This window comes from Xenopus tropicalis, chromosome 5, assembly GCF_000004195.4.
Source record: "Xenopus tropicalis strain Nigerian chromosome 5, UCB_Xtro_10.0, whole genome shotgun sequence".
Classification (NCBI taxonomy): Eukaryota; Metazoa; Chordata; class Amphibia; order Anura; family Pipidae; genus Xenopus; species Xenopus tropicalis.
In genome coordinates this window covers 7,020,380-7,038,026 of record NC_030681.2, presented here as the reverse complement: position 1 = coordinate 7,038,026, position 17,647 = coordinate 7,020,380, and the positions used below count along the sequence as shown (strand labels likewise).

The 17,647-nt window shown below is 42.6% G+C and overlaps 1 protein-coding gene across 1 annotated transcript in view; it reads left to right on the top strand.

Annotated features, from left to right (window-relative positions):
• The first annotated feature begins 2,718 nt into the window (after positions 1–2,718).
• The window catches only part of capn10l (calpain 10-like), a 50,661-nt gene continuing 35,732 nt past the window's right edge, over positions 2,719–17,647 (top strand). Inside the window, exons 1-8 of the mRNA XM_031902269.1 lie at positions 2,719–2,939; positions 6,953–7,175; positions 9,398–9,467; positions 11,207–11,325; positions 12,018–12,151; positions 13,489–13,669; positions 15,938–15,979; positions 17,104–17,145. Of these exons, the coding sequence (XP_031758129.1) occupies positions 6,954–7,175; positions 9,398–9,467; positions 11,207–11,325; positions 12,018–12,151; positions 13,489–13,669; positions 15,938–15,979; positions 17,104–17,145 (810 nt within the window). The 5' untranslated portion in view covers positions 2,719–2,939; position 6,953. The remainder of the gene's footprint in view (positions 2,940–6,952; positions 7,176–9,397; positions 9,468–11,206; positions 11,326–12,017; positions 12,152–13,488; positions 13,670–15,937; positions 15,980–17,103; positions 17,146–17,647) is intronic.

Genomic DNA, 17,647 nt, shown 5'->3' with positions numbered 1-17,647 from the left:
AAGAATTCACTTGTATCAAAACACGAATATTCCAAGCAGGTTATGCTGCCTGTAAGCTGTGGGGAAGTTGTTACAATGTGTAACATCAGTGTTTTAGTCCCTCCTCCCCTGCCAGGATTTCAATTGATGCAGAAAGTGATGAACTGTTTTGCTGCTGGATTTCAGCATATAAAAATACTATCAGTTAGAATATACTTGGACCTCTATCTAAATGGGTGGTTTTAACGAATACTATATTTTATTTCCAACCTGGAAGGGAGGTGCTCTGTCCTCTCACACCTTGGGGGGTAATGACCTGGCTCAGCTCACGTTGGGAAAGGGTTGAAAGAGATTAACTGAAATCAGATGTATAACTTATCTGCTCATAGGGGGTCCCAAGGTTCATGTGAAACACAGAGGGAGGGATAGAGATGCAGTGAAGCCCCTACAGAGGTGCAGAAAGATATATAGTTGCCCCCTCTCCTGCACAGGAACTCCGAGCAGAAAGGCAGGGTGTGATGTCACTGGCATGGGGCGTGACATCACGGGGGCAGGCTGCTCTGTTACAGGGGTGGGGTTATGATTAGTGATGGGCGAAATGTTTCGCCAGGCATGGATTTGCGCCGAATTTTCGCTTTTCGCCATTGGCGGATTGGTTTGCGAAACGGATGAAAAAATTTGTTGCGGAAAAATTCGCCAAGCGTCCAAAAATTGTCACCCACCGCCGTGGGCGACAAAAAATTAGCCTTGCGACAAAAGAATAGCCTTGCGACAAAAAAATAGCCGTGGGTGACAAAAAAATAGTTGCGGGCAACAAAAGAATAGCCATGGGCGACAAAAAAATATCCGTGGGCATCAAAAAAATAGTTGCGGGCGACAATTTTTTTTGACGTGCGACATTTTCACCGTTTTGCGAATCTTTTGGTGAAACGAAACAGGACAGATTCGCTCATCACTAGTTATGATGCATTTCCCCAGTTTTCCAAATTGGGCCAACTGGACAGGTAGTTTTGACCCGGACAGCCCTACCAAAAACCATCGGTCCGGGTCACACCGGAAAGAGACTATATCAAAATCTACAAATTGTGCCACTTATAGACGTAATAATCCAGTGCAGAGACAGAATCTGTGTGCAACTGCTACAGGGGTTTGTACCTAAGGGGCCTTAGGATTCGGCTACTAGAGAAGGGCGAAGGCCAGTTGGAGGGTGACACGTTTATACTGATAAAGTGCCCAAGGGATGAACTTTAAAAATATGTGCCAGCAGAGCTTGCACTTTAACAACACCTTAATTATTTACAGTATCAGCTCCTGTACAGACCAGGCCTCACCCTCAGGGTAAGTTGGGGTTTATGCCTCCGAACAAGTTTTTCTTGTTTTACAGTAAGTTAATATTGTGGTTTGGCCGTGCTGCCATGTTGCTGTATATGCGCTGAGCTGGGGAAGAGCAATAATAATGGGGTCACAACGACATATCTTCCTATGCAATGTGGTACGGGCTCAGTATGCAAAGGCATTGCCACTGTTATCCCCAAAGCTCATATTCCGTAGCTGTTTATTTAATGCCCACCTACGCAGTGCGGCTGTAAGCCAATACACGAGCCAACAAAGAGCAAAAGCAGCCTGTTTTTACACTAGCAAAATGGATATGAAAACAAATGCCGATTAGGAACGCATTCCTACATTAAGCACCCCTTGGGCGGGGTGGAACAAGTTGGCAAAAATAAATAATAAGTTACATCTAACATTGGCCACTAGTCATAAAACACAAGCTCTACAGAGATGTCCGGGGGGTGGTGGCATCGTGCTCTGGGGCTGATTTCCCTCAGCAGTGCCCGGGTGTCTTGTTTAAATGATTCCCTTTTCTGTGTAATAATAAAACAGTACCTGTACTTGATCCCAACTAAGATATAATTACCCCTTATTGGGGGCAGAACAGCCCTATTGGGTTTATTTAATGGTTAAATGATTCCCTTTTCTCTGTAATAATAAAACAGTACCTGTACTTGATCCCAACTAAGATATAATTACCCCTTATTGGGGCAGAACAGCCCTATTGGGTTTATTTCATGGTTAAATGATTCCCTTTTCTCTGTAATAATAAAACAGTACCTGTACTTGATCCCAACTAAGATATAATTACCCCTTATTGGGGCAGAACAGCCCAATTGGGTTTATTTCATGGTTAAATGATTCCCTTTTCTCTGTAATAATAAAACAGTACCTGTACTTGATCCCAACTAAGATATAATTACCCCTTATTGGGGCAGAACAGCCCTATTGGGTTTATTTAATGGTTAAATGATTCCCTTTTCTCTGTAATAATAAAACAGTACCTGTACTTGATCCCAACTAAGATATAATTACCCCTTATTGGGGGCAGAACAGCCCTATTGGGTTTATTTAATGGTTAAATGATTCCCTTTTCTCTGTAATAATAAAACAGTACCTGTACTTGATCCCAACTAAGATATAATTAAATTATAATTGCGGTGTGGAGATCCAAATTACAGAAAGAACACTTTTCTGTAAAACCCCAGGTCCCGAGTATTTTGGATAACAGGTCCCGTACCTGTATAAATATAAAAGCGCTCAGCATTTGCATTGTGTCTGCTCCGAGGCACAGGTAGGCACATGTTTTCTTTCTTCTTATAGTGAAGAAGCTCCTCCCTGGGTATGAATGCAGTTGAACTTTCCTTGGGATTAGAAAGTCAGTGCCCTCGGGGCTCATTCTGTGAGTCATGTCCGTGCCTGTCAGTCGTGTCGGTTCTACCTCTCACATGGGGAATGTACTGTAGGTGCGCAGTCTGGCACTTCCTGATGGGTGCTTATGTATTTAATCTGTCAGCGGCACCGTTTCTTAGAGCCCAGTATAGGGGAGCCCAGGGGAAGGCAAGTTCTGGAACTGGAACACTGTGACTGGAGCTGAGCAGAACTGTCAGTGGAACCAGAGAGTGCAAGTAAGTATTACACCAGGGGCATTTGTATAAAGGTGGGGGACTTGTGGTGCGAGATTGCCCCATACAGCCGCACAGGAGGGTGTTCTCTATCTACTAAAAATCATCTAAACATTGTTTAAACCCAATAGGATTGTTATATCTTAGTTGGGATCAAGTACAGGTACTGTTTTATTATTACAGAGAAAAGGGAATCATTTAACCATTAAATAAACCCAATAGGGCTGTTCTGCCCCAATAAGGGGTAATTATATCTTAGTTGGGATCAAGTACAGGTACTGTTTTATTATTACAGAGAAAAGGGAATCATTTAACCATGAAATAAACCCAATAGGGCTGTTCTGCCCCAATAAGGGGTAATTATATCTTAGTTGGGATCAAGTACAGGTACTGTTTTATTGTTACAGAGAAAAGGGAATCATTTAACCATTAAATAAACCCAATAGGACTGTTCTGCCCCAATAAGGGGTAATTATATCTTAGTTGGGATCAAGTACAGGTACTGTTTTATTATTACAGAGAAAAGGGAATCATTTAACCATTAAATAAACCCAATAGGGCTGTTCTGCCCCAATAAGGGGTAATTATATCTTAGTTGGGATCAAGTACAGGTACTGTTTTATTATTACAGAGAAAAGGGAATCATTTAACCATTAAATAAACCCAATAGGGCTGTTCTGCCCCCAATAAGGGGTAATTATATCTTAGTTGGGATCAAGTACAGGTACTGTTTTATTATTACAGAGAAAAGGTAATCATTTAACCATTAAATAAACCTACCTATATATACAGCTGTACAGTGAGAGTGCAAAGTCCTGCGGTTCCAGCACCTACAAATCATTTCCTCAACTGGGTGCTCTGTTTGTTTATGCGCAAGTAGTAATGGGATTAGTCACATCGGGCTCCCAGGAACCATAACAATTATATTAGGTGCATTTTGGCAAGTTTATTCTTACTCATAAAAGACACAGTGGACAAACCCTCCGCACATAAGGAGCCTTTTTAAAGGGAACTGGCATTGCAATGAGAATATAACAAACTGCTGCTCCACAAATAGGTTAGAATATTTTTTTGTAAATATTGATGGGTTCTCCTGAACATATCTCCTTGCAGCCAGGGAGATAAACCTTGAGGTTTTTCTTATCTTACTGAATCTGCTGTCTCTATCATGTTCTACTGTTTCCGCATTCAACATGTCTCCATCTTGTCCTACTGTCTCTATCTTGTCCTACTGTCTCCATCTTGCCCTACTGTCTCCATCTTGCCCTACTGTCTCCATCTTGCCCTACTGTCTCCATCTTGCCCTACTGCCAATATCTTGCCCTACTGTCTCCATCTTGCCCTACTGTCTCTATCTTGCCCTACTATCTCCATCTTGCCCTGCTGTCTCTATCTTGCTCTACTGTCTCCATCTTGCCCTACTGTCTCCCTCTTGTCCTACTGTTTTCATCTTGCCCTACTGTCTCCATCTTGCCCTACTGTCTCCATCTTACCCTTCCGTCTCCATCTTTCCCTACTGTCTCCTCCCTGTCCTACTGTCTCCATTTTGCCCTACTGTCTCCCTCTTGTCCTACTGTTTCATTCTTGCCCTACTGTCTCCCTCTTGTCCTACTGTTTTCATCTTGCCCTACTGTCTCCATCTTTCCCTACTGTCTCCTCCCTGTCCTACTGTCTCCATCTTGCCCTACTGTCTCCATCTTACCCTTCCGTCTCCATCTTTCCCTACTGTCTCCTCCCTGTCCTACTATCTCCATCTTGCCCTACTGTCTCCTCCCTGTCCTACTGTCTCCATCTTGCCCTACTGTCTCCATCTTACCCTTCCGTCTCCACCTTTCCCTACTGTCTCCTCCCTGTCCTACTATCTCCATCTTACCCTACTGTCTCCATCTTGCCCTACTGTCTCCTCCCTGTCCTACTATCTCCATCTTGCCCTACTGTCTCCATCTTGCCCTACTGTCTCCATCTTGTCCAACTGTCTCCATCTTGCCCTACTGTCTCCATCTTGCCCTACTGTCTCCCTCTTGTCCAACTGTCTCCATCTTGCTATACTGTCTCCATCTTGCCCTACTGTCTCCATCTTGCCCTACTGTCTCCATCTTGCCCTTCTGTCTCCATCTTTCCCTACTGTCTCCATCTTGCCCTACTGTCTCCATCTTGCCCTACTGTCTCCATCTTGCCCTTCTGTCTCCATCTTTCCCTACTGTCTCCATCTTGCCCTTCTGTCTCCATCTTTCCCTACTGTCTCCATCTTGCCCTACTGTCTCCATCTTGCCCTTCTGTCTCCATCTTTCCCTACTGTCTCCATCTTGCCCTACTGTCTCCATCTTGCCCTACTGTCTCTATCTTGCCCTACTGTCTCCATCTTGCCCTACTGTAAATTTCTTGCCCTACTGTCTCTATCTTGCCCTACTGTCTCCATCTTGCCCTACTGTCTCTATCTTGCCCTACCTTGTCCTACTGTCTAATCCAAGAGGCATAATGGAGTCGCCCTCTAATTGTTTGGTTTTCATTTTTTACAGTTGCATCTACTTTAATTGCCTCGGGATATAGAGAAATACTTGTTTGCTCTCTGTTACTCACAGTGTAGAACATGTATTTCTGGATTGCCCAGTATATGGAACTAACACAGTAAATGCACATATCATTCAGCATGAAGGCATAAGTAATTATTATCTGTTTTAGTTTACGGATTAAAATGAGCCAAGTGACTTATATATAGAGAGAGAGAGAGATGCCAGTTATTTCTAATTTGTTCCAGAGAAGGATAGAATAATATGTATGTACAGATCAGATATGAGATATCGGTGGCTCACCCCTTATAAACTCCATGCACTCTTCAACAGCCAAAGGCAACTTAATAAATAGAATGATAAATTATTTTTTTCCAGGGAACTGAGTAATGAGAGTTCATTAAATTGCATTCAAACGAAGTATGTGGCCCCTCCCCACTGGCCCCCAGCCGGCCCATACTGTACGTGGCATCGTCTGGAAAGTTTTAAATGATCAACATTTTAGTACCATTTTATATAAAGTATCTCTTACTGTATAATGGCAATTATATATGCAAATAACTAAAAAACCATTACACATCAGTGGGCGGGACATCACAGGGGCGGGGCTATGACGTGACCATTGTTGGTCAATCGCTTCGTCAATTGTGCAAATTTTGGGTTGACTTGTCCCTTAACATAATTGTGTGTAAGTTGTTTGCATTGGTTTATGAATTTTTTTTTCTGTGTCCTTAAATGCAAGTTGCTTAGCTGCTTATACCTAGCCTATGATTGTAGGCATGAAATGCGTCAGACTACTGGGCATATTTGCTGAATAAAATGCAAAAGTTTGCATTGGCCTGACCATATGGGTTTAATGTGATTTTCTCCCCAAGGTGTTATATGGTGATCCACTCCCTCTAGCTAAAGGTCAGGGCCAGGAACATGAATCTATTGTTTCTCCTACTCCCATGTAACTGGAGGAGTCCCAAGGCGGACTTGGATTTCTTACTATTGAGTGCTATTCTGATACCTACTGGGAGCTGCTATCTTGCTCCCTTCCCATTGTTCTGCTGATCGGCTGCTGGGGGTGAGGGGGGGGATATCACTCCAACTTGCAGCGCAGCAGTAAAGTGTGCCTGAGTCTGAGCTTTCAGAAGGAGCCAGCGCTACACATTAGAACTGCTTTCAGCTAACCTATTGTTTCTCCTACTCCCATGTAACTGGAGGAGTCCCAAGCCGGACTTGGATTTCTTACTATTGAGTGCTATTCTGATACCTACTGGGAGCTGCTATCTTGCTCCCTTCCCATTGTTCTGCTGATCGGCTGCTGGGGGTGAGGGAGGGGGATATCACTCCAACTTGCAGCGCAGCAGTAAAGTGTGAGTGAAGTTTATCAGAGCACAGGTCACATGGCTGTGGCACCCTGGGAAATGAAGAATATGGCTAGCGCCATGGGAAAACAGATTACAATGCAGGATTCTGCTGGAGAAGCTCTATTAAAAATGTTGCCTATTTCTGTAACAGAATGCAGGGGCCCATGGATAGGAACGCTAACCAATTAAAGCTCAGCGGGGGCTCAGAGAGTCCCACGATGTTTAAGAATCAGGACTTCCACGCACTGAGGGATCTGCACCTGAGGAAGGGCGTGTTGTTCAACGATGAGGAATTCCCAGCAGACATGCGCGTCATAGGGCCTCATTTAATAGATGAGTTCAAGATACACAACATGGAATGGAGACGGCCGCCGGTGAGTCTTGTTTAAAAGACTCTGTTTTCTTTATAAACAAAAAGGCCTCGTTGTTATGGGCCTGATTCCCGTGATTCCCAATGGGACATTCCATTGTTACACGTGTAACGGTCTCACCATTCTCATTATTTCAGAGTACTGCGCAATATTAAACAATGTTCCCTGGAAGATTTAGGTTTTGCTTGGGTTCAGTGATGAGCGAATCTGCCCCGAAAATTTTGCAAAACTGTTGAAAAATTAGTCATGGCCAAAAATTTGGGTCAATAGTAGCGATGAGCAAAGTTTTCCGTCAGGCATGGATTCGCAGCAAATTTACATGTGTCACTATTGGCAGATTTTTTACACAGAATGGGTGCAAAAATGTCACCACGTCGACAAAAAATGTTGTGCACGTCAAAAAAAATTCACACACGACTTTTCTTACTCAACTCAACAGGAGTTTTTTTAGAGACTTTTTTGGTCACAGTGACATTTTTCTTGGTGACTTTTTTGTCTAGGTGACTTTTTTGTCTAGGTGACTTTTTTGCCTAGGTGACGTGTCTTGGTGACTTTTTTGCCTAGGTGACTTTTTTGTCTAGGTGACTTTTTTTGTCTAGGTGACTGTCTTGGTGACTTTTTTGTCTAGGTGACGTGTCTTGGTGACTTTTTTGTCTAGGTGACTTTTTTGTCTAGCTGACTTTTTTGTCTAGGTGACTTGTCTTGGTGATTTTTATGTCTAGGTGACGTGTCTTGGTGACTTTTTTGTCTAGGTGACGTGTCTTGGTGACTTTTTTGTCTAGGTGACGGGTCTTGCTGACTTTTTTGTCTAGGTGACGTGCCTTGGTGACTTTTTTGTCTAGGTGACGTGCCTTGCTGACTTTTTTGTCTAGGTGACGTGTCTTGGTGACTTTTTTGTCTAGGTGACGTGTCTTTGTGACTTTTTTGTCTAGGTGACGTGTCTTGGTGATTTTTATGTCTAGGTGACGTGTCTTGGTGACTTTTTTGTCTAGGTAACGTGCCTTGGTGACGTTGTTTTTTTGCAGCAGCTTTTTTGGACTTTTTTCTCAGCGAATTTTTGCCAAAGTTCCACAAAAAAATTTGCAGATGGCAAAATCTGGAATTCACTCCTTGGTTCTCCCACCCCTATCTCAGCAATCTGTTCCACAAAGTAGGGAGCACAGAACCTGGATATCATTGTACCCAGTATCCTAAAGGTTTCACTGGAACCAGGGGCCCCAGCCCTACCAAGGAAAGAGCCCCGGGCCATTAGTCCTCTTCCCCCAAACTTTGCAGTGAGCAGTAAGGATTCATGCAGGAAGGTTCCCCAGAGTCCAATGGTGGGGCTGTTACACCACTTGTACATTCTACATGGGATGTTGGGTCTGTTTGCCGCTAAGAAATTCCTCAATAAATACCCCAATAAATACCCCCTTCCCCCGTCCTTACAAATAATTATTAGCTGACATTGCCCAGAGACAGTGTAGAACCCAGCAGTGAGTGTTCCAGCAGAAATTGTGTCATGTGATAATTATAAATTAAAAAATATAATACTAATAAATAATAATAATAATAATAATAAATCTAAAATATGGGGGCAGATTTACTAAAATATATATATATTTTTTTTAAAAATGTCTGACATTTACAAAAAAATCCAAATGAAAAAAGTCAGCGTGGGAAAAACTGCAACTTTTTCGAATTGTTGCCCCCGAAAACTTGAATTTTTTTACATTTTTGCACAAAAACTGGGGCCAAAAGTCCAAAACCCTCTAAAGTTTTGAGGCAAAAGAAGGATTTTTCCGGAAAGGGAAGGGACCGCTGCCATTGGCTTCTACATGATCTTGGCAAGTTTTAGCCGGAGCATTGTCAGATTCTGATTTTTAGCTTTTTGGACGCATAGTAAATCTCAAAAAAGTTGGGACTTTTTTTTCTGAAACTTTTAGCTCTAAAAATCCAAATTTGAAAAAAAAATCTGACTGTTTGTAAATGGCCCCCATACTGTTGTTTTTGCAAATATTCCAGTTGCAGGGAGAATTTATCAGTATATATTTAATGGCTTTTACTTTTATTATTATTTTTTTATTATTATTATTTATTATTATATATTTATTATTAACTATGACATCCCAACGGTCAGTGTTACCGTGTCGCACATTAATGATATAAGAGAGAGTGAATCTGTATCTCTGGGTGAGGAGTGAGAAGGGGAGAATAACATTAATGTTCTTTCTGCTTCTTCACAGGAATTCTGCAAAAATCCCCATTTAATTGTGGACGGAGCCAGTTACTTTGACATTGTACAAAGTAAAATAGGTGAGAGACTGTGTCCTAATTACAGTACTACATCATTATACAAAATGAAGCAGGCTACTCGCTGAGCTACACAGAGCAAGACCTTCTACCCATAACTTACTACTCACTGACCTTATACCTATAACTTACTACCCACTGACCTTCTACCCATAACTTACTACTCACTGACCTTATACCTATAACTTACTACCCACTGACCTTCTACCCATAACTTACTACTCACTGACCTTATACCTATAACTTACTACCCACTGACCTTCTACCCATAACTTACTACTCACTGACCTTATACCTATAACTTACTACCCACTGACCTTCTACCCATAACTTACTACTCACTGACCTTATACCTATAACTTACTACCCACTGACCTTCTACCCATAACTTACTACTCACTGACCTTATACCTATAACTTACTACCCACTGACCTTCTACCCATCACTTACTATTCACTGACCTTCTACCCATACCTTACTACCCACTGACCTTCTACCCATAACTTACTACTCACTGACCTTATACCTATAACTTACTACCCACTGACCTTCTACCCATCACTTACTATTCACTGACCTTCTACCCATACCTTACTACTCACTGACCTTATACCTATAACTTACTACCCACTGACCTTCTACCCATAACTTACTACTCACTGACCTTATACCTATAACTTACTACCCACTGACCTTCTACCCATAACTTACTACTCACTGACCTTATACCTATAACTTACTACCCACTGACCTTCTACCCATCACTTACTATTCACTGACCTTCTACCCATACCTTACTACTCACTGACCTTCTACCCATAACTTACTACTCACTGGCCTTCTACCCATAACTTACTACTCACGGACCTTCTACCCATAACTTACTACTCACTGGCCTTCTACCCATAACTTACTACTTACTACTCACGGACCTTCTACCCATAACTTACTACTCACAGACCTTCTACCCATAACTTACTAGTCACTGACCTTCTACCCATAACTTACTACTTACTACTCACGGGCCTTATACCCATAACTTACTACTCACTGACCTTCCACCCATAACTTATTACTCACTGACCTTCTACCCATAACTTACTACTCATGGGCCTTCTACCCATAACTTACTACTCACTGACCTTCTACCCATAACTTACTACTCACTGGCCTACTACCCATAAATTACTACTCACCGACCTTCTACCCGTAACTTACTACTCACAGACCTTCTACCCATAATTTACTAGTCACTGACCTTCTACCCATAAATTACTACTTACTACTCATGGACCTTCTACCCATAACTTACTACTCCCAGACCTTCTACCCATAACTTACTATTCACTGACCTTCTACCCATACCTTACTACTCACTGACCTTCTACCCATAACTTACTACTCACTGGCCTTCTACCCATAACTTACTACTCACCGACCTTCTACCCATAACTTACTACTCACAGACCTTCTACCCATAACTTACTAGTCACTGACCTTCTACCCATAAATTACTACTTACTACTCATGGACCTTCTACCTGTAACTTACTACTCACTGACCTTATACCCATAACTTACTAGTCACTGACCTTCGACCCATAACTTACTACTTACTACTCACTGACCTTCTACCCATAACTTACTACTCACTGACCTTCTACCCATAACTTACTGCTCACTGGCCTTCTACCCATAACATATATGCTTCTCTGTTCTTTTTCCCCCAATAACATCTCTAGGTGATTGCTGGGTTTTGTCTACAATTGGATCCGTTACCCAGAAGCAAACGTTACTGAGAAACATCATTCCAGCTGATCAAGGGTTTACCAGAAACTACGCTGGCATCTTCCATTTCAGGGTAAAAATGACATTGGTATCTTCTATTTCGGGGTAAAAACGACATTGGTATCTTCTATTTCGGGGTAAAAACGACATTGGTATCTTCTATTTCCGGGTACCGGGCAGCTTAATACTAATTTCTGATTGGTGTCAATTTAACCCCTGAATTGGCCAATATTTGCTCTTATTCTTGTACTTTTGATGGTTATTGAATTCATGGCAAATTCATCTTTGAATATTCAGTATAAGTATGCGGTGGAGGGATTATGGGTAAGGGAGCAGCGGACGAGCTATAAAAGCTGATTTACTGGTAGATAATCATTTTGTTGCTAATAGGCGACGTGATCATTTAATTAATACATTAAGCACAATCTGCATATAAATGACTTTCTCTTCTCACCGTGTAATTCATTTGGGCAAGTTCCCTTATGTAGATTTAATTTGATTTTAATAATGTCACGGTGATCTCCATCTTGTTCCAACATCCATGTCTCATCCCAATATAAAGGCCATTGTCAAGCTCATTTTAAAGGGGAACTGCACCCACAATCTGTTTATGGTTAAAGCCTGCCCTTGGCCCTCCTCCCCTGTACACACCTGCCTTGCCCCGCCCCTGCCAGCCCCCCAGGCTTTTGAGCCAATCAGCAACCCAGAATTAAGCTTTAATCCCATTGTCTGTAACACTAATAAAACTGCGTTTCTCTTTTTCAGTTCTGGTATTCCGGGAAATGGGTCGACGTTGTGATAGACGACCGACTGCCTTTTTTAAATGGGGACTTTTTTTCTGTCCGGGCCAGTTGTGCGAAGGAATACTGGCCCTGCCTTCTGGAGAAAGCATACGCCAAGTAATGTCCGGCAAAATGAGTAGATAATATCTTATTGTAACAGTGCCGCGTTGTGTGGAATGGTCAGTGGGAAACCTATCGTGGGCCTCCATACATTCCTTAATAGCCAGTACCACTATCCAGTATCTCAGACCCACCGATGGGCCTCCACACACTTCATTAATAGCCAGTACCACTATCCAGTATCTCAGACCCACCGATGGGCCTCCACACACTTCATTAATAGCCAGTACCACTATCCAGTATCTCAGACCAACCGATGGGCCTCCATACACTTCATTAATAGCCAGTACCTCAGACCCACCAATGAGCCTCCATACACTTCATTAATAGCCAGTACCACTATCCAGTATCTCAGACTGACCTATGGGCCTCCATATATTTCATTAATAGCCAGTACCACTATCAAGTATCTCAGACCCACCTATGGGCCTCCATACACTTCATTAATAGCCAGTACCACTATCCAGTATCTAAGACTGACCTATGGGCCTCCATATATTTTATTAATAGCCAGTAACACTATCCAGTATCTCAGACCCACCTATGAGCCTCCATACACTTCATTAATAGCCAGTACCACTATCCAGTATCTCAGACCGACCTATGGGCCTCCATACACTTCATTAATAGCCAGTACCACTATCCAGAATCTTAAACCTACCTATGGTCCTCCATACACTATTGTGGCATGTCCATTGCTCTGCCCCCACTAGGGATATAAACACAGGGGACTCCTGAAAAATACAGGCCTGCATTGTTACTCACCAAATAAGTAACAGAGACCATCTGCAACGATGCTTAGTACAAGGTATTAAAGGTTCTTTTTGGGTCAATACTCTCCTCAAACCCTAGGGAACCATTTAGAAGACGGTTTTATAGCCAACAAGCACTTACTAATCCTTGCCGAAATATAGGAAACCCCCAGTTATATGTGGGTTCAGAGTATACGGAAAGCAGTTGCCTCTACACAGGTAGGGGGTTCCAATAAACATTGCATGGTGCATAGGGTCATGAATAGCAATGCTGGGCAGACCAGCGTACCCAATATCCTCCCTACTGACCAGACCAATATGGCAGTAAACAGTTTGTGTCTATGGATGCAAGTTGCCATGGAATTAGCCAAAGGTCAGGGCTAGTGGGTTATGGGTTCCCTAGGGTCCATTCGAGTAATTGCAGAGTAGAAGCTTACAGCAAGTTGCCAAGGGGCATTTAGGGATGACACCTAGCATTTATATATAATATTCCATTCCGCTGCTGGGTAAAAAATTAAATTGCTAGTGTAAAATATGTCAAGAACTGGACAGAAGGGTCTGAAAATATTTCCTGTTTTTCAGACTTCTTGGGAGTTACCAAAACTTGCACTGGGGAGATCCTGCCGAAGCCTTGGTCAACTTTACAGGCGCATTAACACTGACGTTGAAGCTGAAGGGAGGAGACCTGCATCATTCTGATATATGGGAGATGGTCCATAAATCAAGCCAAAAGGCACTGATCACTTGTATAAGTGAAAAAGCGGTAAGAAAGTCTTAGTCCCGCTATCTTATATCATACATCATACAGTTCATTAATAGCCAGCACCACTATCCAGTATCTCAGATCCACCTATGGGCCTCCATACATATTATTAATAGCCAGTACCACTATCCAGTATCTCAGATCCACCTATAGGCCTTTATACATATTATTAATAGCCAGTATCACTATCCAATATCTCAGACCCACTTATGGGCCTCCATACACTTCATTAATAGCCAGTACCACTATCCAGTATCTCGGACCCACCTATGGGCTTCCATGTATTTCATTAATAGCCAGTACCACTATCAAGTATCTCTGACCCAACTATGGGCCTCCATACATATTATTAATAGCCAGTACCACTATCCAGTATCTCAGATCCACCTATAGGCCTTTATACATATTATTAATAGCCAGTATCACTATCCAATATCTCAGACCCACTTATAGGCCTCCATACACTTCATTAATAGCCAGTACCACTATCAAGTATCTCTGACCCAACTATGGGCCTCCATACACTTCATTAATAGCCAGTACCACTATCCAGTATCTCAGACCCACCTTTGGGCCTCCATCCACTTCATTACACTTTATTATTACATTAATAGCCAGTACCACTATCCAGTATCTCAGACTGACATATGGGCCTCCATATATTTCATTAATAGCCAGTACCACTATCCAGTATCTCAGACCGACCTATGGGCCTCCATATATTTCATTAATAGCCAGTACCACTATCCAGTATCTCGGACCCACCGATGGGCCTCCATGTATTTCAATAATAGCCAGTACCACTATCAAGTATCTCTGACCCAACTATGGGCCTCCATACACTTCATTACACTTCATTATTACATTAATAGCCAGTACCACTATCCAGTATCTCAGACTGACATATGGGCCTCCATATATTTCATTAATAGCCAGTACCACTATCCAGTATCTCAGACCCACCTATGGGCCTCCATACACTTCAATAATAGCCAGTACCACTATCCAGTATCTCAGACCCACCTATGGGCCTCCATACACTTCATTAATAGCCAATACCACTATCCAGTATCTCAGACCCACCTTTGGGCCTCCATCCACTTCATTACACTTTATTATTACATTAATAGCCAGTACCACTATCCAGTATCTCAGACTGACATATGGGCCTCCATATATTTCATTAATAGCCAGTACCACTATCCAGTATCTCAGACCGACCTATGGGCCTCCATATATTTCATTAATAGCCAGTACCACTATCCAGTATGTCGGACCCACCGATGGGCCTCCATGTATTTCAATAATAGCCAGTACCACTATCAAGTATCTCTGACCCAACTATGGGCCTCCATATACTTCATTACACTTCATTATTACATTAATAGCCAGTACCACTATCCAGTATCTCAGACTGACATATGGGCCTCCATATATTTCATTAATAGCCAGTACCACTATCCAGTATCTCAGACCCACCTATGGGCCTCCATACACTTCAATAATAGCCAGTACCACTATCCAGTATCTCAGACCCACCTATGGGCCTCCATACACTTGATTAATAGCCAGTACCACTATCCAGTATCTCAGACCCACCTTTGGGCCTCCATACACTTCATTAATAGCCAGTACCACTATCCAGTATCTCAGACCCACCTTTGGGCCTCCATACACTTCATTAATAGCCAGTACCACTATCCAGTATCTCAGACCCACCTTTGGGCCCCCATACACTTCATTAATAGCCAGTATGATAGTGTGTACGGGGCTAAAGAACCTGTGGTTGATCCAGAGCACAACACATAAGCTAACAATGTAAGAGGAAACCTCCGGGTAGTAGGGCTAGAATAAGGTTGATATGCTATCCTGTGGTCAGTCAGGGAGTTAGAATTTTCACAGGAATATATCAATATTTATACATGCTTTGCGTTAGAATGCTGACTAGGGTAAACCAACCTATAATTAATCATAGTCACTATCATAGATTGTAGGTTAAGAAATAGCAACCTAATATAGAAGCAACTTCAGTGAGGTCCAGCATTTAGCCTACTGCTTATATCAAGGTTATTGGTATATAATATGGACTACTGGGGCTTTTCAATGTAATAATTTCACAAATGTTACCACGACTGACTTTAAGGCTGCCCCCCCCCCCCCTCCTATTGTGCTGGTTCAAAAACCCAACTTGTTTCTGTGTTTATTCAGAAAACCATTAAGCTACACATTATATGAGTTAATTTATGTGTAAATTTCTATTATTGACAGGAGGTAATGACCCACAACAGGAGATACAGCGTTCCAAGTGCGGTAAGGCTTCTTGCCAATATCCTGCTCTTATATAGCCGGGGGTTATGGGCATTGTCATTAAACTGACACACTCTGGCAAGCAGAGAGCAGAGGCTCTGCAGTAATAGGAATAGAGCTAAGTGGTGCAAAAGTAAAGGGTAAATCCTCTCACAGTAATTAAAATGGCAGTTCTGTAAGAAGCTCAGTCTAACAGCTACAGCATCGATCCTTAGGGTCCCTCGGCAAATACCCCTTTTGCCCATTTATTGATCTGACCTCAGCGTCGGACTGGCCCACCAGGATACCAGGAAAACTCCCGCGGGGCCCAGGCGTCAGTGGCCCCTCCTGCTCCTCACCATTTGGCCTGTTTCATGGTCATTCCCTATTTCTGAATGGGAACAAAGAGGAGAAATAGATGGAAGAATAGACACTAGCATGTAAATAAAAGAGACTGGGAGAGGTTGGGCAAGGAATGGAGGAAAAATAGTTTGGAGACTGGGCCTAGGGTCTAAGGTTTTCTGGAGGGCCCCTGGGGTCCCAGTCCGACACTGTCTGGCCTTGTCACAATGTCCCTTTCTGATTGGCAGGGGCCCCAACCCAAGTGGCTGAATTAATTGAACGTTTTATGGGCAACTGAACTGACTTGCTATGTGTCTTGTAAGCCTCATCCCATGCATACGAATGTGTTTTGGTGCGGAAATCGTGTTCCTGCACTGGACCAATAAAGTGGCTCAGGGTGCAGTCACATGGGTAGGCTGATCGGAGCCCTCTCTGGCCGCATTTATCCATAGGCCCAGAATCAGCTTGGTGTGGCATTAGCCTAACTCTTTTATAATCGATTCTCAATATTTAGAAACCATTATGAAACAATAATAATGTTTGTGTATTTAGTAGGGATGCACAGAATCCAGGGTTCGGTTCAGGATTTGCCCAAGCCGAATCGCTGAAATTTGCCAGTTGAAAAGTGGGTGGTTCTATTTCAGCCCTTCATTATCCTAATGTGCATATGCAAATAAGCATTTCGGATTCGGTATTCGGACAGATCTTTTGCAAAGGATTCAGCCGTACCCTAAAATAGCGGATTTGGTGCATCCCTGGTATTCAGTGCATTGCAATAACTCCACTATCAACTCCCATTTCTGTAGATGGAAGGCCGGGATGAGCGCCGGAGGAGCGACCCTGCCAATGTGAGTGCCACGCTCTGATTTTATTGACAATTTGGAATAGAGAGGTGCGAGGGAATAGGAAACTTGTGTTGCACTAATGGCCGTTAATAGTGAAATTCCGATTTATGGGCCCTGTGATCATGTTCCAAATAGAGTGACGAGTCTGTGCTTCAGTTCAGCCGTTGAGCTCAGGCATTGGCCACAGTTCAGTCCGGGAGCCCATCTTAGTTGATCTGTAACTTATAAAACTTATGTGAGTGGTGACATAGGATGGAGAAGTTCTGAGAGAGAGAGAGGTCCATGCGTTTACTTTGACTTATCTCTTCTCCTATCCAAACTCACACAATGGGGTATATATATGTGTGCGTATATATATATATATATATATATACTGTATATATATATATATATATATATATATACAAAGAAGAGTGGAGCACACCCTATGGTGGTTCAAATGCCCTGGGTGCTGGCTAAAATGAGGCAATATATGGACAGAGAGCCGCACACACAAGGACTTAGC